This window comes from Salvelinus namaycush, chromosome 25, assembly GCF_016432855.1.
Source record: "Salvelinus namaycush isolate Seneca chromosome 25, SaNama_1.0, whole genome shotgun sequence".
NCBI classification, from domain to species: domain Eukaryota; kingdom Metazoa; phylum Chordata; class Actinopteri; order Salmoniformes; family Salmonidae; genus Salvelinus; species Salvelinus namaycush.
The window spans coordinates 36,411,142-36,436,467 of NC_052331.1; the positions used below are offsets into that span (position 1 = coordinate 36,411,142).

Consider the following 25,326-nt stretch of genomic DNA (forward strand, 5'->3'; position numbering starts at 1 on the left):
CTGCCAATGCATGCTTGTCCCAACCGCCGATTTTACACCTGAATGGGAACTTGCCTGCCCGCCCGTTTGATCGATGCCAAATACATTTGATTGACAAGTAAGAGATATTCTAACTGTGGTTAACAGTCATTTCAAGTTCAGAATCGCTAGCTAGCAAAGTGATTCACATTTCTCGCTAGCCAACCAAATGACACCTGCAACTTTAGTTGTAGCCACAGAAAAACTGAAAAAAGTCAGTCACTCGCCCACTCGTCCATTGACAACATCCTCCCAGCAGCTAGCTAGCTAGCGCTAGGTTCCGTGTTTTTAGCTTGGTAAATCAATAGCTACATAAATAGATAGGCCTGGCTCGCAGTCGGTGTTCTAATTCATCTCAAAGGTGTTCGATGGGGTTGAGGTCAGGGCTCTGTGCAAGCCAGTCAAGTTCTTCCACACCGAGGTCGACAAACAATTTCTGTATAGACCTCGCTTTGTGCACAGAGGCATTGTCATGCTGAAACAGGAAAGGGCCATCCCCAAACTGTTGCCACAAAGTTGGAAGCACAGAATCGTCTAGAATGTCATTGTATTCTGTAGCGTTAAGATTTCCCTTCACTGGAACTACGACATTTGACAAACTGACTTGTTGTAAAGGTGGCATCACTGAACTCTTCAGTGAGGCTATTCTAATGCTTGTCTATGGAGATTGCATGGCTGTGCGCTCAATTTTATACACCTGTCAGCAGTCGGGTATGGCTGAAATAGCCGAATCGACTCATTTAAAGAGGTGTCCACATAATGTTGTATATATCGTGTATTTGTGTACAAGACTACTCCCTACTTATTTTTTCTCTCCTCACTAACAACAACATCACAATCCTATAGCCTCAAGGGTATTTTCCTGGTTAAATAAATCAAAACTTACTGGCTGACCAGCGTCTCCGTCATCTCCCTTGTCTCCGGCCAAGCCATCCAATCCCTGAGGAGATACAACAGAAAGACAAGTCAGGATATCACTTTCTAAGTTGATATAACATGCGAGATCTCTTCCTTTTTACTAGCATCGATCATAAACTACTGTTACACTTCAATAAATTACATTTATACTGTCTAAGAGGTCTCTGCCTAACTTCCCTCCTGTGATGCATCATGACATTCCCTTTATATATCCCCGTAGTACTTACACCAACTCCAGGCTCTCCAGGGGGACCTGGGTCTCCAGGGAAGCCAACGGGTCCCTAGAGAGAGAGAGAGAGAGAGAGAGAGAGAGAGGGAGAGGGAGAGAGAGAGGGGGAGAGAGAGAGAGAGAGAGAGAGAGAGAGAGAGAGGGAGGGAGAGATAGAGAGAGAGAGAGAGAGAGAGAGAGAAGGAGAGAGAGAGAGAGGGAGGGAGGGAGAGAGAGAGGAGAGAGAGGGAGAGAGAGAGACACAGAGAGAGAGAGAGAGGAGAGAGAGGGAGAGAGAAAGAGAGAGAGAGGGAGAGAGGGAGAGATAGAGAGAGAGGGAGAGAGAGAGGGAGAGAGAGAGAGAGAATACAAGATGTGTTTGAGCTGGAATCTGGAGTGTGAGCGGAGCGAGGAGCAGAGCTGGAACGGAGCGAGGAGCAGAGCTGGAGCGTGCCCAATTTGACTGCAGCACAAAGCGGCATTCCCAAAGGCTGGAGCGTCGGCCTTCTCGCCCGCTCCAATTTCCCTCTAGTAGCGTTCACTGCGTGAGCCAAAGGCCCAGCATTTGTAGTCTACTTGTGTGCTGCTATAGCCCCTTGCTTTAGCTACTGTCATGGAGTTTGCTAAATATTTTGATAAAGAAACTGATAACACACACAGGTGCAAAATCAAGGTACAAAGATGAGGACCAAGACTAAGAGGAGGGAAAAGATTTGTTCTATTATCTATACAATAGGTCATCAATGATTTTGGCCCAATAGGCCTGGAATATTCTCACGTTCAAGAAGCTTTCTGTTTTGATTGGGTTATTTTGCCTAAAAACCTTTAGGGTTACCTATAGAAAAATATTTTAAAAAACAACTCTGCATCTCTGCCCAGCCTGGAAAGAGTGGCCAAACGGGTGTTTATCATCCCCAGTGGCTCTGCAAGTGAGGACAGGATATTCTGCAGGTCGGCCCTCCAGGCACCATCACATGAGCCCGAAGACACAGACTGGACAAACTCCTGTTTCTAAAAAGTGGAATTCAAAAGCACTGTAGACTGAACCTAATGAGGCATTTTACCATTAAATTTGTATTTAATTCTAAATCACAGCTTATATGCACAATTTATAGATGTGATTGATTTAATACAATGAAATGTTATTTAAATAATGAGTGCTTTATGTTCCTACCAGCCTATTGTGTCACACTCCCAAATGCTTCACAATGTATTTCTTCGTAGGCTATAGCCTTGAAATAATTCAAATAATATAACCTAAATAATTCATTTTCGTTCCTTTTTAGGCACCCTGTCTGGCTCCTGACCTGTTTAGTGTTTTTAAATGCTGTTTTAAAATGACATGTAGACTATTTGAAAATGGTCCAGGAAATCACAAAAATAGATGAGTGTTGGTTTGAATGGTGATTTTAAAATGTTTTTGAATGGAGCGGATTTGGAGCAGCATTTATTTCTTCCTTGTGAGTGTTTTTCTATTTTTATAAAAACTATTTTGGGAGCGTTTCTTTTTTAGTGGAGCGCCGGAACGGTGTACCGCCCCATGAGCGTTGAGTAGGATTTGCCCGACCGCTCAACTCCTCACACACTCTCGCTGGAAACAGACATACCGTTGATCAGAATCATAACATGAGTGACTCTATGATTTACAGTATCAGTTATAGATCCACAAAACAGAAAAAAAATACTTTTGGTTTATCTTATTGTAAACATTGTGTATGGAGATGTTGTCAAAGATCTTTGAATATAGGGCCTGATGTGTCTTACGGGGTTGCCTTTGGAGCCATCGTCTCCTCCGGGTCCGCGGGCTCCAGCAGGTCCAGCAGCTCCAGGTGGTCCTGACTCTCCCTTCTCCCCTGTCTCTCCTCTGGGGCCCTGGAGAGAGATATCAGCACGGTTATCACATTGATATCAGAACTATCTCTCCCTTCTCCCCTGTCTCTACTCTGGGGCCCTGGAGAGAGATATCAGCATGGTTATCACATTGATATCAGAACTATCTCTCCCTTCTCCCCTGTCTCTCCTCTGGGACCCTGGAGAGAGATATCAGCATGGTTATCACATTGATATCAGAATTATCTCTCCCTTCTCTCCTGTCTCTCCTCTGGGGCCCTGGAGAGAGATATCAGCATGGTTATCACATTGATATCAGAATTATCTCTCCCTTCTCCCCTGTCTCTCCTCTGGGGCCCTGGAGAGAGATATCAGCATGGTTATCACATTGATATCAGAATTATCTCTCCCTTCTCCCCTGTCTCTCCTCTGGGACCCTGGAGAGAGATATCAGCATGGTTATCACATTGATATCAGAATTATCTCCTGTCTCTCCTCTGGGGCCCTGGAGAGAGATATCAGCATGGTTATCACATTGATATCAGAACTATCTCTCCCTTCTCCCCTGTCTCTCCTCTGGGGCCCTGGAGAGAGAAACGTCACAACTGTTATCACACTGAGGATCAGTGGGTGTCACACCGGTAAAGTTTGATCTGTCCCTGTTCCCTCCCTACCTGTCACTATCTGTCCCTGTCTGTTCCCTCCCTACCTGTCACTATCTGTCCCTGTCTGTTCCCTCCCTACCTGTCACTATCTGTCCCTGTCTGTTCCCTCCCTACCTGTCACTATCTGTCCCTGTTCCCTCTCTACCTGTCACTATCTGTCCCTGTCTGTTCCCTCCCTACCTGTCACTACCTGTCCCTGTCTGTTCCCTCCCTACCTGTCACTACCTGTCCCTGTCTGTTCCCTCCCTACCTGTCACTATCTGTCCCTGTCTGTTCCCTCCCTACCTGTCACTATCTGTCCCTGTCTGTTCCCTCCCTACCTGTCACTATCTGTCCCTGTCTGTTCCCTCCCTACCTGTCACTATCTGTCCCTGTATGTCCCTCCCTACCTGTCACTATCTGTCCCTGTCTGTTCCCTCTCTACCTGTCACTATCTGTCCCTGTCTGTTCCCTCCCTACCTGTCACTATCTGTCCCTGTCTGTTCCCTCCCTACCTGTCACTATCTGTCACTATCTGTCCCTGTCACTATCTGTCACTATCTGTCCCTGTCACTATCTGTCCCTGTCTGTTCCCTCCCTACCTGTCACTATCTGTCCCTGTCTGTTCCCTCCCTACCTGTCACTATCTGTCCCTGTCACTATCTGTCCCTGTCTGTTCCCTCCCTACCTGTCACTATATGTCCCTGTTCCCTCCCTACCTGTCACTATCTGTCCCTGTCTGTTCCCTCCCTACCTGTCACTATCTGTCCCTGTCTGTTCCCTCTATACCTGTCACTATCTGTCCCTGTCTGTTCCCTCCCTACCTGTCACTATCTGTCCCTGTCTGTTCCCTCCCTACCTGTCACTATCTGTCCCTGTCTGTTCCCTCCCTACCTGTCACTATCTGTCCCTGTCTGTTCCCTCCCTACCTGTCACTATATGTCCCTGTTCCCTCCCTACCTGTCACTATCTGTCCCTGTCTGTCCCTGTTCCCTCCCTACCTGTCACTATCTGTCCCTGTCACTATCTGTCCCTGTCTGTTCCCTCTATAACGGTCACTATCTGTCCCTGTCTGTTCCCTCCCTACCTGTCACTATCTGTCCCTGTCTGTCCCTGTTCCCTCCCTACCTGTCACTATCTGTCCCTGTCTGTTCCCTCCCTACCTGTCACTATCTGTCCCTGTATGTCCCTCCCTACCTGTCACTATCTGTCCCTGTCTGTTCCCTCTCTACCTGTCACTATCTGTCCCTGTCTGTCCCTCCCTACCTGTCACTATCTGTCCCTGTCACTATCTGTCCCTGTCTGTTCCCTCCCTACCTGTCACTATCTGTCCCTGTCACTATCTGTCCCTGTCTGTTCCCTCCCTACCTGTCACTATCTGTCCCTGTCACTATCTGTCCCTGTCTGTTCCCTCCCTACCTGTCACTATCTGTCCCTGTCTGTCCCTGTTCCCTCCCTACCTGTCACTATCTGTCCCTGTCTGTTCCCTCCCTACCTGTCACTATCTGTCCCTGTCTGTTCCCTCCCTACCTGTCACTATCTGTCCCTGTCTGCTCCCTCCCTACCTGTCACTATCTGTCCCTGTCACTATCTGTCCCTGTCTGTTCCCTCCCTACCTGTCACTATCTGTCCCTGTCACTATCTGTCCCTGTCTGTTCCCTCCCTACCTGTCACTATCTGTCCCTGTCACTATCTGTCCATGTCTGTTCCCTCCCTACCTGTCTCTATCTGTCCCTGTTCCCTCCCTACCTGTCACTATCTGTCCCTGTCTGTTCCCTCCCTACCTGTCACTATCTGTCCCTGTCTGTTCCCTCCCTACCTGTCACTATCTGTCCCTGTCACTATCTGTCCCTGTCTGTTCCCTCTCTACCTGTCACTATCTGTCCCTGTCTGTTTCTCCCTACCTGTCACTATCTGTCCCTGTCTGTTCCCTCCCTACCTGTCACTATCTGTCCCTGTCACTATCTGTCCCTGTCTGTTCCCTCCCTACCTGTCACTATCTGTCCCTGTCACTATCTGTCCCTGTCTGTTCCCTCCCTACCTGTCACTATCTGTCCCTGTCACTATCTGTCCCTGTCTGTTCCCTCCCTACCTGTCACTATCTGTCCCTGTCACTATCTGTCCCTGTCTGTTCCCTCCCTACCTGTCACTACCTGTCCCTATCTGTTTCGTTCTGACACTGTAAACAGATAGAGGAGCAGACAGCCGTGTCGATATGCTGTGACGGACGCTGAGTAGAGGAGGAGAAAGGGTCCCCTATGGCTCTGGTCAAAATTAATGCCCTGAATAGGGAACATGGGTGTCATTTGGGTGACAAGCCAGAGAGTCCTATCAGGGACTAGTGTTCTGTACTGATTAAACATGACAGCACTACACAACCACAAACCACAGCATAGCCAACAATCAATGATCAACGCTCTGATATGAATTTAATGGGACTGGGGTTGGATGGAAGCACAGCTGTAATCTATGATATTGATCCTAATTTATTATCTTTCTGAGAGGGGAAGGGATAATCAATGATCATAACCAAATGCTCTGCTGGGCAATGATCAATTCGAAAATATGGATTGACCAAGCTGCCGGCCCAAGTATTTCCTATGGAGGAAACCCCAGTAAGGGACCAGCCAGACTAGAAGAGTTGGATACAGTAAGGACCAGCCAGGCTAGAAGAGTTGGATACAGTAAGGACCAGCCAGACTAGAAGAGTTGGATACAGTAAGGGACCAGCCAGGCTAGAAGAGTTGGATACAGTAAGGACCAGCCTGGCTAGAAGAGTTGGATACAGTAAGGGACCAGCCAGACTAGAAGAGTTGGATACAGTAAGGGACCAGCCAGGCTAGAAGAGTTGGATACAGTAAGGGACCAGCCAGGCTAGAAGAGTTGGATACAGTAAGGGACCAGCCAGACTAGAAGAGTTGGATACAGTAAGGGACCAGCCAGGCTAGAAGAGTTGGATACAGTAAGGGACCAGCCAGACTAGAAGAGTTGGATACAGTAAGGGACCAGCCAGGCTAGAAGAGTTGGATACAGTAAGGGACCAGCCAGACTAGAAGAGTTGGATACAGTAAGGGACCAGCCAGACTAGAAGAGTTGGATACAGTAAGGACCAGCCAGGCTAGAAGAGTTGGATACAGTAAGGGACCAGCCAGGCTAGAAGAGTTGGATACAATAAGGGACCAGCCAGACTAGAAGAGTTGGATACAGTAAGGGACCAGCCAGACTAGAAGAGTTGGATACAGTAAGGGACCAGCCAGGCTAGAAGAGTTGGATACAGTAAGGGACCAGCCAGACTAGAAGAGTTGGATACAATAAGGACCAGCCAGGCTAGAAGAGTTGGATACAGTAAGGGACCAGCCAGGCTAGAAGAGTTGGATACAGTAAGGGACCAGCCAGGCTAGAAGAGTTGGATACAGTAAGGACCAGCCAGACTAGAAGAGTTGGATACAGTAAGGACCAGCCAGGCTAGAAGAGTTGGATACAGTAAGGGACCAGCCAGGCTAGAAGAGTTGGATACAGTAAGGGACCAGCCAGACTAGAAGAGTTGGATACAGTAAGGGACCAGCCAGGCTAGAAGAGTTGGATACAGTAAGGGACCAGCCAGGCTAGAAGAGTTGGATACAGTAAGGGACCAGCCAGGCTAGAAGAGTTGGATACAGTAAGGGACCAGCCAAGCTAGAAGAGTTGGATACAGTAAGGACCAGCCAGGCTAGAAGAGTTGGATACAGTAAGGACCAGCCAAGCTAGAAGAGTTGGATACAGTAAGGGACCAGCCAGGCTAGAAGAGTTGGATACAGTAAGGGACCAGCCAGGCTAGAAGAGTTGGATACAGTAAGGGACCAGCCAGGCTAGAAGAGTTGGATACAGTAAGGACCAGCCTGGCTAGAAGAGTTGGATACAGTAAGGGACCAGCCAGACTAGAAGAGTTGGATACAGTAAGGACCAGCCAGGCTAGAAGAGTTGGATACAGTAAGGGACCAGCCAGGCTAGAAGAGTTGGATACAATAAGGGACCAGCCAGACTAGAAGAGTTGGATACAGTAAGGACCAGCCAGGCTAGAAGAGTTGGATACAGTAAGGGACCAGCCAGGCTAGAAGAGTTGGATACAATAAGGGACCAGCCAGACTAGAAGAGTTGGATACAGTAAGGGACCAGCCAGACTAGAAGAGTTGGATACAGTAAGGGACCAGCCAGACTAGAAGAGTTGGATACAGTAAGGGACCAGCCAGACTAGAAGAGTTGGATACAGTAAGGGACCAGCCAGGCTAGAAGAGTTGGATACAGTAAGGGACCAGCCAGGCTAGAAGAGTTGGATACAGTAAGGGACCAGCCAGGCTAGAAGAGTTGGATACAGTAAGGGACCAGCCAAGCTAGAAGAGTTGGATACAGTAAGGACCAGCCAGGCTAGAAGAGTTGGATACAGTAAGGACCAGCCAAGCTAGAAGAGTTGGATACAGTAAGGGACCAGCCAGGCTAGAAGAGTTGGATACAGTAAGGGACCAGCCAGGCTAGAAGAGTTGGATACAGTAAGGGACCAGCCAGGCTAGAAGAGTTGGATACAGTAAGGACCAGCCTGGCTAGAAGAGTTGGATACAGTAAGGACCAGCCAGGCTAGAAGAGTTGGATACAGTAAGGGCCAGCCAGGCTAGAAGAGTTGGATACAATAAGGGACCAGCCAGACTAGAAGAGTTGGATACAGTAAGGACCAGCCAGGCTAGAAGAGTTGGATACAGTAAGGGACCAGCCAGGCTAGAAGAGTTGGATACAATAAGGGACCAGCCAGACTAGAAGAGTTGGATACAGTAAGGGACCAGCCAGACTAGAAGAGTTGGATACAGTAAGGGACCAGCCAGACTAGAAGAGTTGGATACAATAAGGGACCAGCCAGGCTAGAAGAGTTGGATACAGTAAGGGACCAGCCAGACGAGAAGAGTTGGATACAGTAAGGGACCAGCCAGAGCTAGAAGAGTTGGATACAGTAAGGACCAGCCAGACTAGAAGAGTGGATACAGTAAGGGACCAGCCAGGCTAGAAGAGTTGGATACAGTAAGGGACCAGCCAGGCTAGAAGAGTTGGATACAGTAAGGACCAGCCAGACTAGAAGAGTTGGATACAGTAAGGGACCAGCCAGACTAGAAGAGTTGGATACAGTAAGGGACCAGCCAGACTAGAAGAGTTGGATACAGTAAGGACCAGCCAGACTAGAAGAGTTGGATACAGTAAGGGCCAGCCAGGCTAGAAGAGTGGATACAGTAAGGGACCAGCCAGGCTAGAAGAGTTGGATACAGTAAGGGACCAGCCAGACTAGAAGAGTTGGATACAGTAAGGGACAGCCAGGCTAAGGATACAGTAAGACCAGAATGATTGGAAACCAATGGCAGACTCTCCCCAGCCTAGTAAATAAAATTAGTACACAGACAGAATGAGTAGGAACCAAGGAGACTTCCCCTAAGTAAAAATTAGTCCACAGGCCAGATATGGAAACCAGCATGGGAGACTCGTCGCTGTTTTCTTCCCGGACATAGTGAAACAATTTACCGCTACCCGTCTACCACCCAGGACAGTCAGAAGACCGAGGTTAAAGGGCTCAGATACTGAACAAATCGTGCTGCGTCAAAGAACACAATATACCAATGGGAAGGACCTTCCAGACAGTGCAAACAATTAACAAATAAGTCAGCGCAGTGCTTGAGAATGAACCAGTAAGAGAAAACCAAGCAAATGCAGTAGATATAACTCTCCCAGTAATAGCATATGGTATACAAGAAGTGCCACAAGGCGCAAAAATGACCTATGGAAAGGAAAACCAAATTGGAGACATCTCCCAGGAGACTGAAAATTAATGTGAGTAACATTTAGCTTATAGTCCAGCAGGCAGATACTGACATACCGATGGACGAAAAAAGCCATATTAATGGGAGGAGAACTCGTTTGCCACAAGGTGGTGAAGGTAGAGTAGTAGAACATTTAGTCCACAGGCCAGACATGCGGTAGAAACCAATGGAGACTCTCCCAGTAACATTAGTCCACAGGCAGAATGACTGGAAACCAATGGAGACTCTCCCAGTAACATTAGTCCACAGGCAGAATGACTGGAAACCAATGGAGACTCTCCCAGTAACATTAGTCCACAGGGCAGATTACGCGCACTGGAAACCAATGCACCGTGAGACGGGTCTTCCCAGTGTAACATCTAGGCCACCAGACCAGAATGATGACTGTGGCATATCCAAAGAAGTCGGAGACTGGATCTTAGGCCTCCCACAGTACTGTCATAACTGGACATTAGTCACAAGACAGAAGTGACTGGATAACACCAGGAAGTATGTCCTGAATCGCCACGCAGTACCTCTCTGCCCATCCCAGTCAACATTTATTTGGTTTCCTGTTCCACAGGAGCAAGAATGCCTGGAAAACAAATGGAGACTCTACCAGTAGATCTAATTAGTCACAGTGGCCTACAGTCTTAACTCAGAGTATGCCTGGGAAAGCCATCAATTGCGTCAGACTCTTTGGGCCATGTTTAATACAATTAAAGTACACACTACGAAAATTTCAGACTGAGTAGGGGTTAAACCAATGGAGAATCTCGTCCATCACAAGTTTCAAGGAAGATATTAGCATCCGAACATTGACAGATTCACACATTGGTAGCAGAACTGATGGACAAGTTCCCCAAGGGCGGACTGAGCGGCCTATTCCTGTAACATTAAGTCCACAGTGTACCTAAGATATTATGAGACTGGAAATTCCAATGAAAGGAAGTACATCCTACGCTACGGTACTAACATCTATCGTACACACGGATTACAGAGCATGAATTGGTAAACCAACATTCGGATGATATCTCCTAGAATAACACATGTACGCTCCACGCGGCAGTACGTATGGTCAAGCATTTCAGGAAAACCAAAGTGGCGTATGTACGAGCTCTCCCTGAAGTAAGACACGATACCTGTACTCACAGGGCAGAATTGATTCTACGGCTAAACCAAAAGATGGAGAGACTCTCACCACGCCCCGCAGCATACAACATTCAGATACCACACAGCAGAATGCCTAGGTAAACCGAGATGAGAAGACTCACTCCCATTTAGTTCAACATACTAGTAGCAGCCAGGCAGAATGAAGCGGAAACAATGAGCGGGGACTCTCCAGTAACGTATGTCAGTACCACACACAGGCAGAATGATGGAGAACCAATGGAGAAACTGCTTCCCCAGAAAAGTAACATTAGGTCCACAGCAGAATGGACTGAGGAAACCAATAGGATGAGGAACTTATCACCAGTAGACCATTAGTCCTCATCATACCGCTGTTCGAGAAATGATATGACTCGGTAACACATCCTCTAATGGAGGAGTTGCGTCCCCAACTACACAAAATAGCCACAGACAGGAATGACTGGGAAACCCAGATGGACGTACGCTCCCCAGTGTAGTACACATCTCTAGTTACAACCAACAGTGGGCCTTTTGTTCGAAGTAAAAGTCATGCTATCTTGTATAGAACACCATAATGAACTGAGACATTCTGTCCTCTAGCTGCGCACAGGCAACTTAGTTACCACATGCAGCAGTCAATGCATTCAATTAATCCACCAGGTTTCCTCTTCTTCAAAAGTGCAGGATACGAGAATGCAATCCACGAACGGAAAACCATATGGAGACTTGGCCCTTACCAGTATAAACTTATGTAACATCTCAGGCGCCAACAGGAAAACAAGCAGAATGCCCCGTTCAAACGAAAGAAACCAAATGAAGACGAAACATCCCTAACCGGTACCCTAGATAAGTTAAACTATATAACAAGTTACTATCACATTAGACTAAGACGAGGACGAGAGTGAATAGATATGTGAAAATGTCAAAATGACTCGAGACTCTGCACCCCCGACAAGTAAACATTTAACAAAGATCCACGCCAGCTTTGCACCCAGAATGATGGGGAGAAACAAATGGGAAGCGACGCTCCTATTGAACCTACTCCGTACAGTAACATGCTAGTTCCAAAAATAGCATGACTGGAGCTGGAACCCGCATACTATGGAGACTCTTATCGCAGAGAACAAATGACTACAATTCAGCTCATTCTTCCAGTCACAAAACCGAGCAAGAAAGGGACTTTCGAAAGATCTGTTGCTGCAATATCTGGAGTAACCGAGATAGGAGCTCCTCCAGCACCCTCATGTATACATCTAGTCCACAGGCAGAATGACGGAAAACCCAGGAATCTGCGAGACTTCTCCCCTCGGGAGGAAGGTAGACATTCTATGTCCTTTGACCACGGGCAGACAATGACTGAAGTAAACACATATGGAGACCGTCTCCCGACAAACCATTAGTAAATTGAGGTCCAAACCAAGGCAGAGCTGCCTTGCGGGAAACCAATGGAGACTCTCCCAGTAGTAACATTTAGTAAATACGGCAGAATAACTCGGAAGGTGAATTTTTGAGAACCAATGGAGACTCTTTCAGTAACATTAGTCCACAGGCAGAATGCCTGGAAACCAATGGAGACTCTCCCCTTTGGGGACGTAACGATGAGTGTTCTCACCGTCGGCTCCCCAGAAGTGACGTGGAGGGAAACCCAAGGTGAGACCACTTGGCCCCCCGTTTCGAGCCGTAAACACACTTGTCCATTAGCTCCACATACAGTGCCAGACTGGTAGATATACCTCTAACACGTACATGATGGAAACATTATTCAAATACATGTTGTGACTCTCCCTAGAACCTTTTAGAGTGTCTTCTATCCAAATCTACCAATCATATAGTCCAAGTATATCATCCTAGCCTTAGTCAACTAACTCAGGAGGCGCATGCTCTGGAAACCCAATGGACGACTTCTCCCAGTAAACATTAGTACACAGACAGAATGACTCTGAGTAGACGAAGACCAGCAATAGGAGCCTCTGCCCCTACATTCGGCAGGCGCTAAGACTTTCTGTTTTAGTCCAAGGCAAGATCCCGATGCTTGGAGGAACACCCCAATGCGAGACTCCCCCTACGTTAACATTAGTCCACAGGACAGGAATGCCTGGAAAACCAATGCTGGAGGAATGTAGAATACTTACCGCCCCCCCTAACCACCAAAGGAGAGGTTACGTAAACAGTGTATGCTACTGATAAATGTTGGTCTTCCACAGTACTAGCCAGACAATTGCCCAGAAGCAAAACAATAATAAGTCGATGGTTGGAGAGCAGTGAAACAGAAAAAATGGAGCAGAACATCTGACTTATACACATTCGAGAGTGAACTATATCAGAATAAGGCACCAAAACATACGACAGAAAACTAAAATGACAGCATTAGAAAGTGGACTGTCATAGCGGGCGATTTTTTTTTTTTTGATGGTCGAGACCTATTTCGCCTACACAACATAATTCTCTGTTGGACTCTGCAATATGGCGTATCACAGACGTGCTCCTCCAAATCTGTGTAGCTTTCCTGCATTAGTCCTAGCAAGAAATAATGGTAGCCTGTAGTGGTTGTGTGGTTCGTCTTTTAGCATCTCTCGGCTATTGACTAGTCATTAGCAGAGCAGCCGGATAGGGAACAGATGAGACAAAGTATTGGGAGTTGTGGAATGTAGGCTTCTATTCGAATCGTAACCGGTAGGTTCTTCGATTCTATTCTAAAGTGTTTCAGAGCGGGAATTAAATATTGAATTTGACAGATCAATGTGATTTTTTTGTTGTTGTATAGAATCGAGAATATGTTCTAAATTGACTTTGTTATGTCGGATGACATTCTACATTGCTCCCGACAAGTGTGCGGGAGAAATGTAGCGGTAGGGGCAGGCCTATCATACAGAGGTGAGAGGCAGGGACTTTTTCGGAGGTGCGGTGGGTTCAGTTTGTTATTTTTGAGCCACGTAGGGTCTTAAGGGCTGGCATTAGGCTCCAGTCTCCTGGACGGCGTGGGTCGAAAGCCCCACCGCCCTGCCCATCCTTTTTGTTGTTCGTGCTAAGTCGTAATGGGTGGTCAGCTCTGGGTCAAATTTCAAACTTTCGTGGTTCGTGTAGCTACTCGGAAGGTCATGCCAGGTTAATGTTTGTTGTGATGTAAAATATTCGTTTTAGTTAAAGTTTTAGAACTCCACTACGCGTTACTCGATAGTCATTCAAGGCCGAGGAAAGTTAGTTACACCGCTCAATAGCTCCTGTATACATAGTAGACTACCACCCTGTCCCATTAAGGTAGCACCATTGATAATATGGATACAATGTTGTCTACCTGCAACAACATGCCAACTTGGGTTGTACTGTATATACATCGAACATCAGGATTTATGTTCTTTAGTCGAGAGTAATTATTTTTAAAAGTATTATACTTAATGTTATGCTATTAACCTATTTGGATTGATATACTTTTTATCAAGGAAGAGCTAGGCATCTAGTCACGTTTTCAACGAATAACACATAGTTATTCTTTATCAATTGAACCATCTGGTGACTAATCCTACGACCCGAGCCCAAACCATTAACGGGATCACGGGCCAAGTAAGATCTTCAAAAAAGGCTGTGCGTTACGCCGCCACTATGGGGTAGACTCGAAATCACGGAAGCCCGAGTCACCTATGTGATACAGCCTGGATCAAATCGCAGGGTCTGTGATACTTTTAGTGACGCCTCTGCACTGACTGATGGAGTGCCTTAGACCGCCTGGGAGGCCACTCGGAATATACGGTATTGAATGTTGGAAAAGAAATAAGGTTGCAAACGTGTCAATGAATACAACGTAGCCGCTTTGCGTTATAAACGAATTAAAAATTTACAACAACCCGTTGGCATTGAATCATATATTTTGGTTTTCAAGCAAAATGATATACCTATTATTTTCAATTAGAAAAATAAACGTAACCTTATTCTACTTGCAACCAATTAAAGAGATGTTTTTTTTAGACTAATTTTGACAGTGTAGTACATACCATTAATACAATGCATCAACGTTTTCTGTTTTGCTGTAAACTATATATTGTGAGAATTATAGAGGAGAGATTAACTGAAGCCAACGATGGCGATGCCTGATGCCCGACGCTGTTTTGTGGTGCGTGTATGACAGTCGGAACAAGTCAGAAAGTAGCAATATCAATAAATGCCTTCACTTTGAAGATCTTCTTCTGTTGGCACTCCAAAACCGTGAGGTATCGTGCAGTGTGCAGTGTGTAGTTACATCACGAGTGGTAGTGTATGCAGTGTGTATGATGTGTAGTCATACCTGCAGTCCGATAGGGTTTCCCAGGATTAGCCCAGGCGACATCTCTTCTGGATCCTCGTCTGTCCCTCTCTGGCCAAGATGTATAGCTGATGGCCCTCTGGGTGCCGACCACAATCCATACCTGCGACAAGGCAGAGGTGCATTAGAGGTCAAGGATAGAGCTGGCTGGAAATCAGTACAAGTTATTGACTAGCTGGAGGCTAACTATCAATCAAAAAAACTGAATGAGGACTTGTTGTTCTTAGACTGGCGCTTTGCAATGTCAGATATAGGAGCTCGAGGAACTCCGTGCTGGACTTTTCAATGTCTTTTTCAAGTACGGTGGCATGACAAACTGAAGCCCAAACCTGTAGCATGCAATGTCCAATATGAAACACTTATCCAAAACGAAATGAGGTCAAACAATGCTTTTAATCAAAACCCTCAGAGGTACCCTAATAAGTTAAATAAACAGAAGTACATTTAAGAGACGAGAGAGAATAGAATTTTGTTCAATACTGGAGATAAAATCAACAAAAGATTTTATAACCCCTTTTGTTCACCCTTGGTTTAAGCGCAATTGAAACCCTGACGAGCCAAAAATGGGCAGCACCTTAGAAAAACTACAACCTTCTAGCGTCATTTTTCCAAAGACCAGCCTCGCTGAAAGTCTTTCCTATCGAAGACGATGTGACATCTAGTGATGGAATGCAAGCCCTGATCAGGCAACTGCAATCTGGGTGAGGACTTGCTCATAATAAACATGAAAGCCATTGGAGGGAAACAGTGGTTAAGGCCTGTGAATTTTTGAGCGACGGGGCGATAATGCGAGAGTTTGCTCCTAGGGCGGTTCTGACCTGCATAGTCAGTTAGCGGTGATACTTACTCAGGCAATGATTTTTAACAGTTTTAGAAGAACTTTAGAGTTGTGACTTCTATCCCAAATCTAGACGACAATTACATGCATAAGCCTAGCTTCTCGGGCCGGAAGAAAGGCAGTTTACATTGGTGAATGTGTTTCGGGAGATTGACGATGATAGGACGCTTTTTCCTTGAGAAAGAAGAGAGCTCCCCCCCCCCCCCCCCCTTTTTTAGAGAGGAGAGAAAGAGAAAGATCCGAGGACGATGGGGAGAGGAAACGGATACCGCCCCGCGTACCCGAAAAAAGGATTGAGAGTAAAGGCGCTCTAGAGATAAAATGTTTGCCTTGCAATTCAGACATCCAGACGAGCAAACGAAAGTAAATGGTAACCTGAGAAGAGAGAGAGGACCGATTGATGGGGTGAAAGGGACAGTATGTGGAGCCGACGAGAGAGGTGAGACACGCGTAACAGAGGAGAGAGAAAGAAATGCAGAGAGCGGGAAAGGAAAGAGAATGCGAGACTGATTGAGAGACAGAAGATGAGGAGAGAAGAGAGAGCGGAGGACCTGAGTAGGTGGAGGCTGAGGGGTTGCGTTGGGTTGCCTTTAGGGGGCGGGAATAGGCAGAATTCTGTGTTTTGGATCTGACCTGACCTGAGGAGATCTGAGTTGAAGTAGGGTACGCCCTAAACGGCACCCTATTAGCTATGTAGTGCACTACTTTTGACCAGAAGCCTTTGGGTAGTAATGCACTATAAAAGGGAAGGGAAATAGGGTGTAATTTGAGATATGATAGTTTTGCTTGGCCAGAATAACAGCCCAGTACATGGACGACTGTGGAGTTTGGCTTGTGAGACTAGTGTAGAGGCTTACTGCAGGACTGAGACATCATGTAGAGGTTTGAGAGACGGTTGCTGTTTCAAGGGAACAGTAAGACTTTAGCTAACTATTACAACTCTCTTCTCAGTGGACATGTGTTGTTAGTGTGGTGTGTAGTCTAGGGGGAACACAGTAGTGTGTGTAGGTGTGTTGTGTTGTTAGTGTGGTGTGTCTCTAACAGTAAGACTTTAGCTAACTATTACAACTCTCTTCTCAGTGGACACAGCTTTGAAAGTCAGGGACAAATCTGTATCTACAGGTCTCTTAAAGATGTTCAGGGGCTGATCTTTCTTTGCTTAAACATCCTAACCATATGTTCTCGCTATAGTCTTGTTGTAGTCTCGCTGTAGACTTGTTTTAGTCTTTGTATAGTCTTTTTGTAGTCTTGTTGTAGTCTTTCTATAGTCTCGCTGTAGTCTCGCTGGAGTCTCGCTGTAGTTTTGTTGTAGTCTTGTTGTAGTCTTGTTTTAGTCTTTGTATAGTCTTGTTGTAGTCTTTCTATAGTCTTGTTGTAGTCTCACTGGAGTCTCACTGTAGTCTTGCTGTAGTCTCTCTCTAGTCTCGATGTAGTCTCTCTCTAGTCTTGTTGTAGTCTCTCTCTAGTCTTGTTGTAGTCTTGTTTTAGTCTTTGTATAGTCTTGTTGTAGTCTTTCTATAGTCTCGCTGTAGTCTCACTGGAGTCTCACTGTAGTCTCACTGAAGTCTTGCTGTAGTCTCTCTCTAGTCTCGATGTAGTCTCTCTCTAGTCTTGTTGTAGTCTTTCTATAGTCTTGTTGTAGGCTTGCTGTAGTCTCGATGTAGTCTCACTGTAGTCTCTCTCGAGTCTTGTTGTAGTCTTGCTCTAGTCTTGTTGTAGTCTCTCTCTAGTCTCGCTGTAGTCTCTCTCTAGTCTTGTTGTAGTCTTGTTTTTATGTAGTCCTCATCCCTATTTAGTCTGTTGTAGTCTCTCCTCCTTATGTCTTGTTGTAGTCTCTCTCTAGTCTTGTTGTAGTCTTTCTCTAGTCTTGTTGTAGTCTCTCTCTAGTCTCGCTGTAGTCTTTCTCTAGTCTTGTTGTAGTCTCTCTCTAGTCTTGTTGTAGTCTCTCTCTAGTCTCGCTGTAGTCTCTCTCTAGTCTTGTTGTAAGTCTCTCTCTAGTCTTGTTGTAGTCTCTCTCTAGTCTCGCTGTAGTCTCTCTCTAGTCTCGCTGTAGTCTTGTTGTAGTCTTGTTGTAGTCTCTCTATAGTCTTGTTGTAGTCTTGTTGTAGTCTCTCTATAGTCTTGTTGTAGTCTCTCTCTAGTCTTGTTGTAGTCTCTCTATAGTCTTGTTGTAGTCTCTCTATAGTCTTGTTGTAGTCTTGTTGTAGTCTCTCTATAGTCTTGTTGTAGTCTCTCTATAGTCTTGTTGTAGTCTCTCTATAGTCTTGTTGTAGTCTCTCTATAGTCTTTGTGTGTAGTCTTGTTGTAGTTCTCCAATAGTCTTGTTGTAGTCTCTCTATAGTCTTGTTGTAGTCTTGTTGTAGTCTCTCTCTAGTCTTGTTGTAGTCTCTCTATAGTCTTGTTGTAGTCTCTCTATAGTCTTGTTGTAGTCTCTCTATAGTCTTGTTGTAGTCTTGTTGTAGTCTTGTTGTAGTCTTGTTGTAGTCTCTCTATAGTCTTGTTGTAGTCTTGTTGTAGTCTTGTTGTAGTCTTGTTGTAGTCTTGTTGTAGTCTTGTTGTAGTCTCTCTGTAGTCTTGTTGTAGTCTCTCTTATTTGGCTTGTAGAGCGACTCTCGTCATGTAGTCTGTTGTAGTCTGTGTTGTAGTTTCTGTAGTCTGTTGTGCTTCAGTGTGTTGTTGTAGTCATCGTTCTATAGTCTTTTGTAGTCTACTCTGTTAGTCTGTTTACTGATTTGTCGTAGTCTCTCTATAGTCGTGTTGTAGTCTTGTTGTAGTCTCTCTCTATAGTCTTGTTGTACGAGTCTCTCTATAGTTGTTGTAGTCTTTGTCTATAGTCTTGTGTAGTACTGTTGTAGTCTCTCTGTAGTCTTGTTGTAGTCTTTCTATAGTCTTGTTGTAGTCTTGTTGTAGTCTCTCTGTAGTCTTGTTGTAGTCTCTCTGTAGTCTTGTTGTTAGTCTTCGTAGTCTTGTTGTGCACTAAGTCTGTTGTAGTATTGTTTGGTTCTAGTCCTTGTTGTGTGTATTCTATTAGATCCTTGTTGTAGTATGTTGGTAGTCTCTCTGTAGCATCTTGTTTCGTATTGTGTTAGTCCTTTGTTTCTTGTGTTCTTTGTTGTGTCTCTGCTCTAGTCTTGTTGTTAGTCTCTGTATTTGTAGTTCTATAGTTGTGTATGCTATTCTGTAGCTGTTGTAGTCTGGTATTCATCTGTTTATAGTCTTGTTGTAGTCTCGTAGTAGAGTCGGGGGGTAGGCAAGGTGCATTGAATGGTGTGCGTCAGCGCGTGGGGCTTCAAGGCAAACGTTGCGGTGCTATTGTTAGTTTGTTGTAGGTGCTCGAATTCAGTCAATTTGTTTGTGGGTATAATTTATCTATCTTCTCTGGATCCATTGGTGTGCCATTATCTTTTTTAGCACACCTAGTCTACCGTGCTCCTCTAGCGGTAAATATAAAATATTTAGGCTTACGATGCGTAAAGACTACAATGTAGTAATCATCTCATGATTCTAGACTCAAAGCATTTAGACTTCTTGTATCCAGCCACTGTGTCGGAATTTAGCACAAGGTCGACGACAGGTGAAATGCACTACGCCTATGCGAATATCGTCTGATGGACAACGCCCGTCAGTCATACAAAATACCATATGAACAATACAGCTTTCATAGCAGGCATGTGACGATCAGTATGTTGAAAGTCAGAAATAGCATATAAAGATAGATATCGTCCTGTACCTGTGTAGTTGAAGATCTTCTACGTCTAGTTGGCAACTGACAAAATTGTGTGTGCTCGTATGATACATACAACGAGAGTCGTCGCTCGTGTTTAGTCTCTCATTAGTCTTGTCGTGTATAGTATCTGTTGTATGTACTTCTCTATATAGTCTCTGTGTAGTCTATAGATATGTTGTTGTTAGTCGTTCTTAGCTGTATGTAGTTATTGTTGTAGTCTCTCTGTAGTCTTGTTGTAGTCTTTCTATAGTCTTGTTGTAGTATTGTTGTAGTCTCTCTGTAGTCTTGTTTTCGTATTGTTGTAGTCTCTCTATAGTCTTGTTGTTGTCTCTCTGTAGTCTTGTTGTAGTCTTGTTGTAGTCTATCTGTAGTCTTGTTGTAGTCTATCTATAGTCTTGTTGTAGTCTTGTTGTAGTCTTGTTGTAGTCTGTGTTGTTAGTATTGTTGTTAGTCCTCTACTCGTAGTATGGTTGTAGGTCTATCTATAGTCTGTGTTGTAGCTCTGTTCGTGTTTCTTGATTGTAGTTATTGTGTTGCTAGTCGTTGCTAGCTCTCTCTGTAGCTATTGGTTGTAGTATGATTATATAGTCTTGTATGTAGTCTACTGTTCGTACGTATTACTACTATAGTCCCCTTGTTGTAGTCTCTCTGATTAGCTTGTTGTAGTCTATCTATAGTATTGTATGTTATGTATTGTTCTGCCCTCAGGTCTTATCTGATTAGATATTGTTCTTGTAAGTATCATCTGTATGTTCTTGGTGTTACTTTGTAGGATAGTCCTATCAGTCTTGTTAATAGTCTATAGTAGTCTTTGTTGTTAGTCTCTAGTTGAAGTCTATCGGTAGTCATTGTTGTAGTTCTTATGTAAGTACATTGTTGTAAGTCATACTCCTATAGTATTGTTGTTAGTTTCTATATAGTATTGTTGTTTATGTATGTATCTATATAGTTTGTTGTAGTCTCTATTGTAGTCTTGTTTGCTAAGTCTCATCTATAGTCTGTATGTAGTCCTTAGTTGTCAGTCTCTCTGTAGTCTTGTCGCTGTAGGATCTCTCTTGTGTCTTTGTTTGTAGTCTATCTATAGTCTTGTTATTAGTCTTGCTCTATATAGTCTTGTTTGTAGTCTCTCCTAATAGTATTGGTGCTATCAGTCTATATATAGTCTTGTTTGTAGTCTCTTCTATAGTATTGTTGTAGTTTCTCTATAGGTTTGTTGTAGCAGTCTCTATTATAGTCTTGTTGTAGGTCTGTCTGGTAGTCTTGTATGTAGTCTATCTATAGTCTGTTTGTAGTTCTCCTATAGTAATTGTTGTAGTCTCTATATAGTCCCTGTTGTAGCATCTTGGTTGCTTAGGTTCTTGTTGTAGTCTCTCTGTAACGTCTTGTGCTAGCTATTTCTCATAGTCTTGTGGTAGGTCTCTCTAATAGTCTTGTTGTAAGTCTCTCTCTGTAGTCTGTGTTCGTTCTAAGTTTCTATATGTCCTTCGTTGTTCGTCTCACTCTATACGTCGTGCTGAGTCTCTGTGTGTTAATCTCATACAAGACAAGGTAGTGTTGGTCCTTGGGGCATTTATGTGGCTATTGAAGAAGATAAACGACTCCAACCGAAGTCACAGCTGCAGGCCTTACGTCAAGCTTGATAATTTGAATATAATAGATGTGGATTCATATTTAGGCTGGCGGAGTGCCAACCTGGCCTATCGGGACAGACACAGGTGTCTCAGTAGGTCAGGTCATTTTTTTTTAGCCCCCACCAGTTTTGACCGCGTATTCCGACCCACTAACGGCCACCTAGGTGCTTTCACACCATTGGTACCGTACAATACGAAAACCATTATTACCAGTAGTGGAATACTTTGACCCCCCCCCACTACATCTCAGAACAAAGGTTCGTTCCCTTACATACCTGCATAAGATATATAGGGGGCGGAACAATATAGACTGTAGTAAATTGGTTATGAAGGCACCCTAGCATAGATAGTCTAATAATATGACAGATATATTTACTGTCTGAATCACCCTAGCCAGCACTAGAGCCGGATGAAACGGAACAAACTATGCCTCTCGAACTACAGGACAGGTAATATTACTGTCCCTGATCACCCATTGGCACTTAGCACCTGCGCCGAGCATGTTTCCAATGAGAAGTTACTTGAGTCTTGCAATGACCTTTGTATGGTCCTGCCCGTACATACACCGTTGTGAGGACAGAGCATGCAGTTTCTTAATGGTCTACAGATTCTATAGATTAATTTATGCCGAACTTGCACAGAGGTCTGTGTGAAAGTGGAACGGGCATGACTTGAGTGGCAAATCAATGGATCAAATATGTTGATGGTGTATTCAATTGGTCTAGGTGGCGCATCATCAGCAGTCACTGCTTGGGTGCTTTCTTTTTGACAACCTTTTCAGCATCCTGAGCTGTGGTAATGAAATGCTCTCTGATGACTACGGAACAGGTAATATTACTGTCCTGATCACCTGCAGCACTGAGCTGTGTAATGAAATGCTCTCTGACTACAGGACAGGTAATATTACTGTCCTGATCACCTGCAGCACTGAGCTGTGGAATGAAATGCTCTCTGACTACAGGACAGATAATATTACTGTCCTGATCACCTGCAGCACTGAGCTGTGTAATGAAATGCTCTCTGACTACAGGACAGATAATATTACTGTCCTGATCACCTGCAGCACTGAGCTGTGTAATGAAATGCTCTCTCGACTACAGGACAGGTAATATTACTGTCCTGATCACCTGCAGCACTGAGGTGTGTAAGAAATGCTCTCGACTAGCAGACGATAATATTACTGTCCTGATCACCTGCTAGCTGAGCCTGACTGTTAATGAAAATGCTCTCTGACTACAGGACAGGTAATATTACTGTCCTTATCACTGCAGCACTGAGCTGTGTAATGAAATGCTCTCTGACTACGGAACGGTAAATATACTGTCCTGATCACCTGCAGCACTGAGCTGTGTAATGAAATGCTCTCTGACAAGGACAGTAATATTACTTTCCTGATCACCTGCAGCACTGAGCTGTGTAATGAAATGCTCTCTGACTAACGGACAGATAATATACTGTCCTGATCACCTGCAGCACTGAGCTGTGTAATGAAATGCTCTCTGACTACAGACAGGTATATTATGCTCTTGCTGACTACAGGACAGATATATTACTGTCCTGATCACCTGCAGCACTGAGCTGTGAATGAAATGCTCTCTCGACTACGGACAGGTAATATTACTGTCCTGATCACCTGCAGCACTGAGCTGTGTAATGAAATGCTCTCTGACTAAAGGACAGATAATATTACTGTCCTGATCACCTGCAGCACTGAGTGTGGAATGAAATGCTCTCTGACTACAGACAGGTAATATTACTGTCTGATCACCTGCAGCACTGAGCTGTGTAATGAAATGCTCTCTGACTACAGGACAGGTAATATTACTGTCTGATCACCTGCAGCACTGATCTGTGTAATGAAATGCTCTCTGACTACAGGACAGGTAATATTACTGTCCTGATCACTGCAGCACTGAGCTGTGTAATGAAATGCTCTCTGACTACAGGACAGGTAATATTACTGTCCTGTCACCTGCGCACTGAGCTGTTAATGAAATGCTCTCTGACTACAGGACAGGTAATATTACTGTCTGATCACCTGCAGCACTGAGCTGGTAATGAAATGCTCTCTGACTACAGGACAGGTAATATTACTGTCCTGATCACCTGCAGCACTGAGTGTGTAATGAAAGCTCTCTGACTACAGGACAGATAATATTACTGTCCTGATCACCTGCAGCACTGAGCTGTGGAATGAAATGCTCTCTGACTACAGGACAGGTAATATTACTGTCCTGATCACCTGCAGCACTGAGCTGTGTAATGAAATGCTCTCTGACTACAGGACAGTAATATTACTGTCCTGATCACTGCAGCACTGAGCTGTGTAATGAAATGCTCTCTGACTACAGGACAGATAATATTACTGCCTGATCACCTGCAGCACTGAGCTGTGTAATGAAATGCTCTCTGACTACAGACAGGTAATATTACTGTCCTGATCACCTGCAGCACTGAGCTGTGTAATGAAATGCTCTCTGACTACAGGACAGGTAATATTACTGTCCTGATCACCTGCAGCACTGAGCTGTGTAATGAAATGCTCTCTGACTACAGGACAGATAATATTACTGTCCTGATCACCTGCAGCACTGAGCTGTGTAATGAAATGCTCTCTGACTACGGACAGGTAATATTACTGTCCTGATCACCTGCAGCACATGAGCTGTGTAATGAAATGCTCTCTGACTACAGGACAGATAATATTACTGTCCTGATCACCTGCAGCACTGAGCTGTGTAATGAAATGCTCTCTGACTACAGGACAGGTAATATTACTGTCCTGATCACCTGCAGCACTGAGCTGTGTAATGAAATGCTCTCTGACTACAGGACAGGTAATATTACTGTCCTGTTTAGCCAGCACTGAGCTGTGTAATGAAATGCTCTTTGACTACAGGACAAGGTAATATTACTGTCCTGATCACCTGCAGCACTGAGCTGTGTAATGAAATGCTCTTGACTACAGGACAGTAATATTAATGTCCTGATCACCTGCAGCACTGAGCTGTGTAATGAAATGCTCTCTGACTACAGGACAGGTATATTACTGTCTGATCACCTGCAGCAAGAGCGTGTAATGAAATGCCTTTCCTAACAGGACAGATAATATACTGTCCGATCACCTGCAGCACTGAGCTGTGTAATGAAATGCTCTTGACTACAGGACAGGTAATATTACTGTCCTGATCACCTGCAGCACTGAGTGTGTAATGAAATGCTCTCTGACTACAGGACAGGAATATTACTGTCCTGATCACCCTGCAGCACTGAGCTGTGTAATGAAATGCTCTCTGACTACAGGACAGGTAATATTACTGTCCCTGATCACCTGCAGCACTGAGCTGTGTAATGAAAATGCTCTCTGACTACAGGACAGTAATATACTGTCCTGATCACCTGCAGCACTGAGCTGTGTAATGAAATGCTCTCTGACTACAGGACAGGTAATATTACGTGTCCTGATCACCTGCAGCACTGAGCTGTGTAATGAAATGCTCTCTGAACTACAGGACAGGTAATATTACTGTCCTGATCACCTGCAGCACTGAGCTGTGTATGAAATGTCCTGACCTACAGACAGGTATAATATTACTGTCCGATCACCTGCAGCACTGAGCTGTGTAATGAAATGCTCTCTGACTACGGACAGATAATATTACTTGTCTCGATGATCATGCCTAGCAGCACTGAGCTGTGTAATGAAATGCTCTTGACTACAGGACAGGTAATATACTGTCTCCTGATCACCTGCAGGCACTGAGCTGTGTAATGAAATGCTTCTGACTAACAGGACAGGGTAATATTACTGTCCTGATCACCTGCAGCACTGAGTCGTGTAATGAAATGCTCTCTGACTACAGGACAGTAATATTACTGTCCTGATCACCTGGCAGCACTGAGCTGTGGAATGAAATGCTCTCTGAATACAGGACAGATAATATTACCTGTCCTGATCACCTGCAGCACTGAGCTGTGTAATGAAATGCTCTCTGACTACAGGACAGGTATATTACTGTCCTGATTCACTGCAGCACTGAGCTGTGAATGAAATGCTCTCTGACTACAGGACAGGTAATATTACTGTCCTGATCACTGCAGCACTGAGCTGTGTATGAAATGCTCTCTGGACTACAGGACAGGTAATATACTGTCCTGAATCACACTGCAGCACTGAGCGTGTTAAGGAATGCTCTGACTACAGGACAGGTAATATTACTGTCCTGATCACTGCAGCACTGATGCTGGATTAATTAAATGCTCTTGACTAA

At 44.8% G+C, this 25,326-nt stretch overlaps 1 protein-coding gene across 1 annotated transcript in view; it reads right to left on the reverse strand.

Annotated features, from left to right (window-relative positions):
* LOC120019924 (collagen alpha-1(XI) chain-like) overlaps positions 1–25,326 on the reverse strand; it is a 198,359-nt gene that overhangs the window by 24,901 nt on the left and 148,132 nt on the right. The window contains exons 44-46 of the mRNA XM_038963335.1: positions 2,909–3,016; positions 1,164–1,217; positions 905–958 (exon numbers count right to left, since the gene is read on the reverse strand). Of these exons, the coding sequence (XP_038819263.1) occupies positions 905–958; positions 1,164–1,217; positions 2,909–3,016 (216 nt within the window). The remainder of the gene's footprint in view (positions 1–904; positions 959–1,163; positions 1,218–2,908; positions 3,017–25,326) is intronic.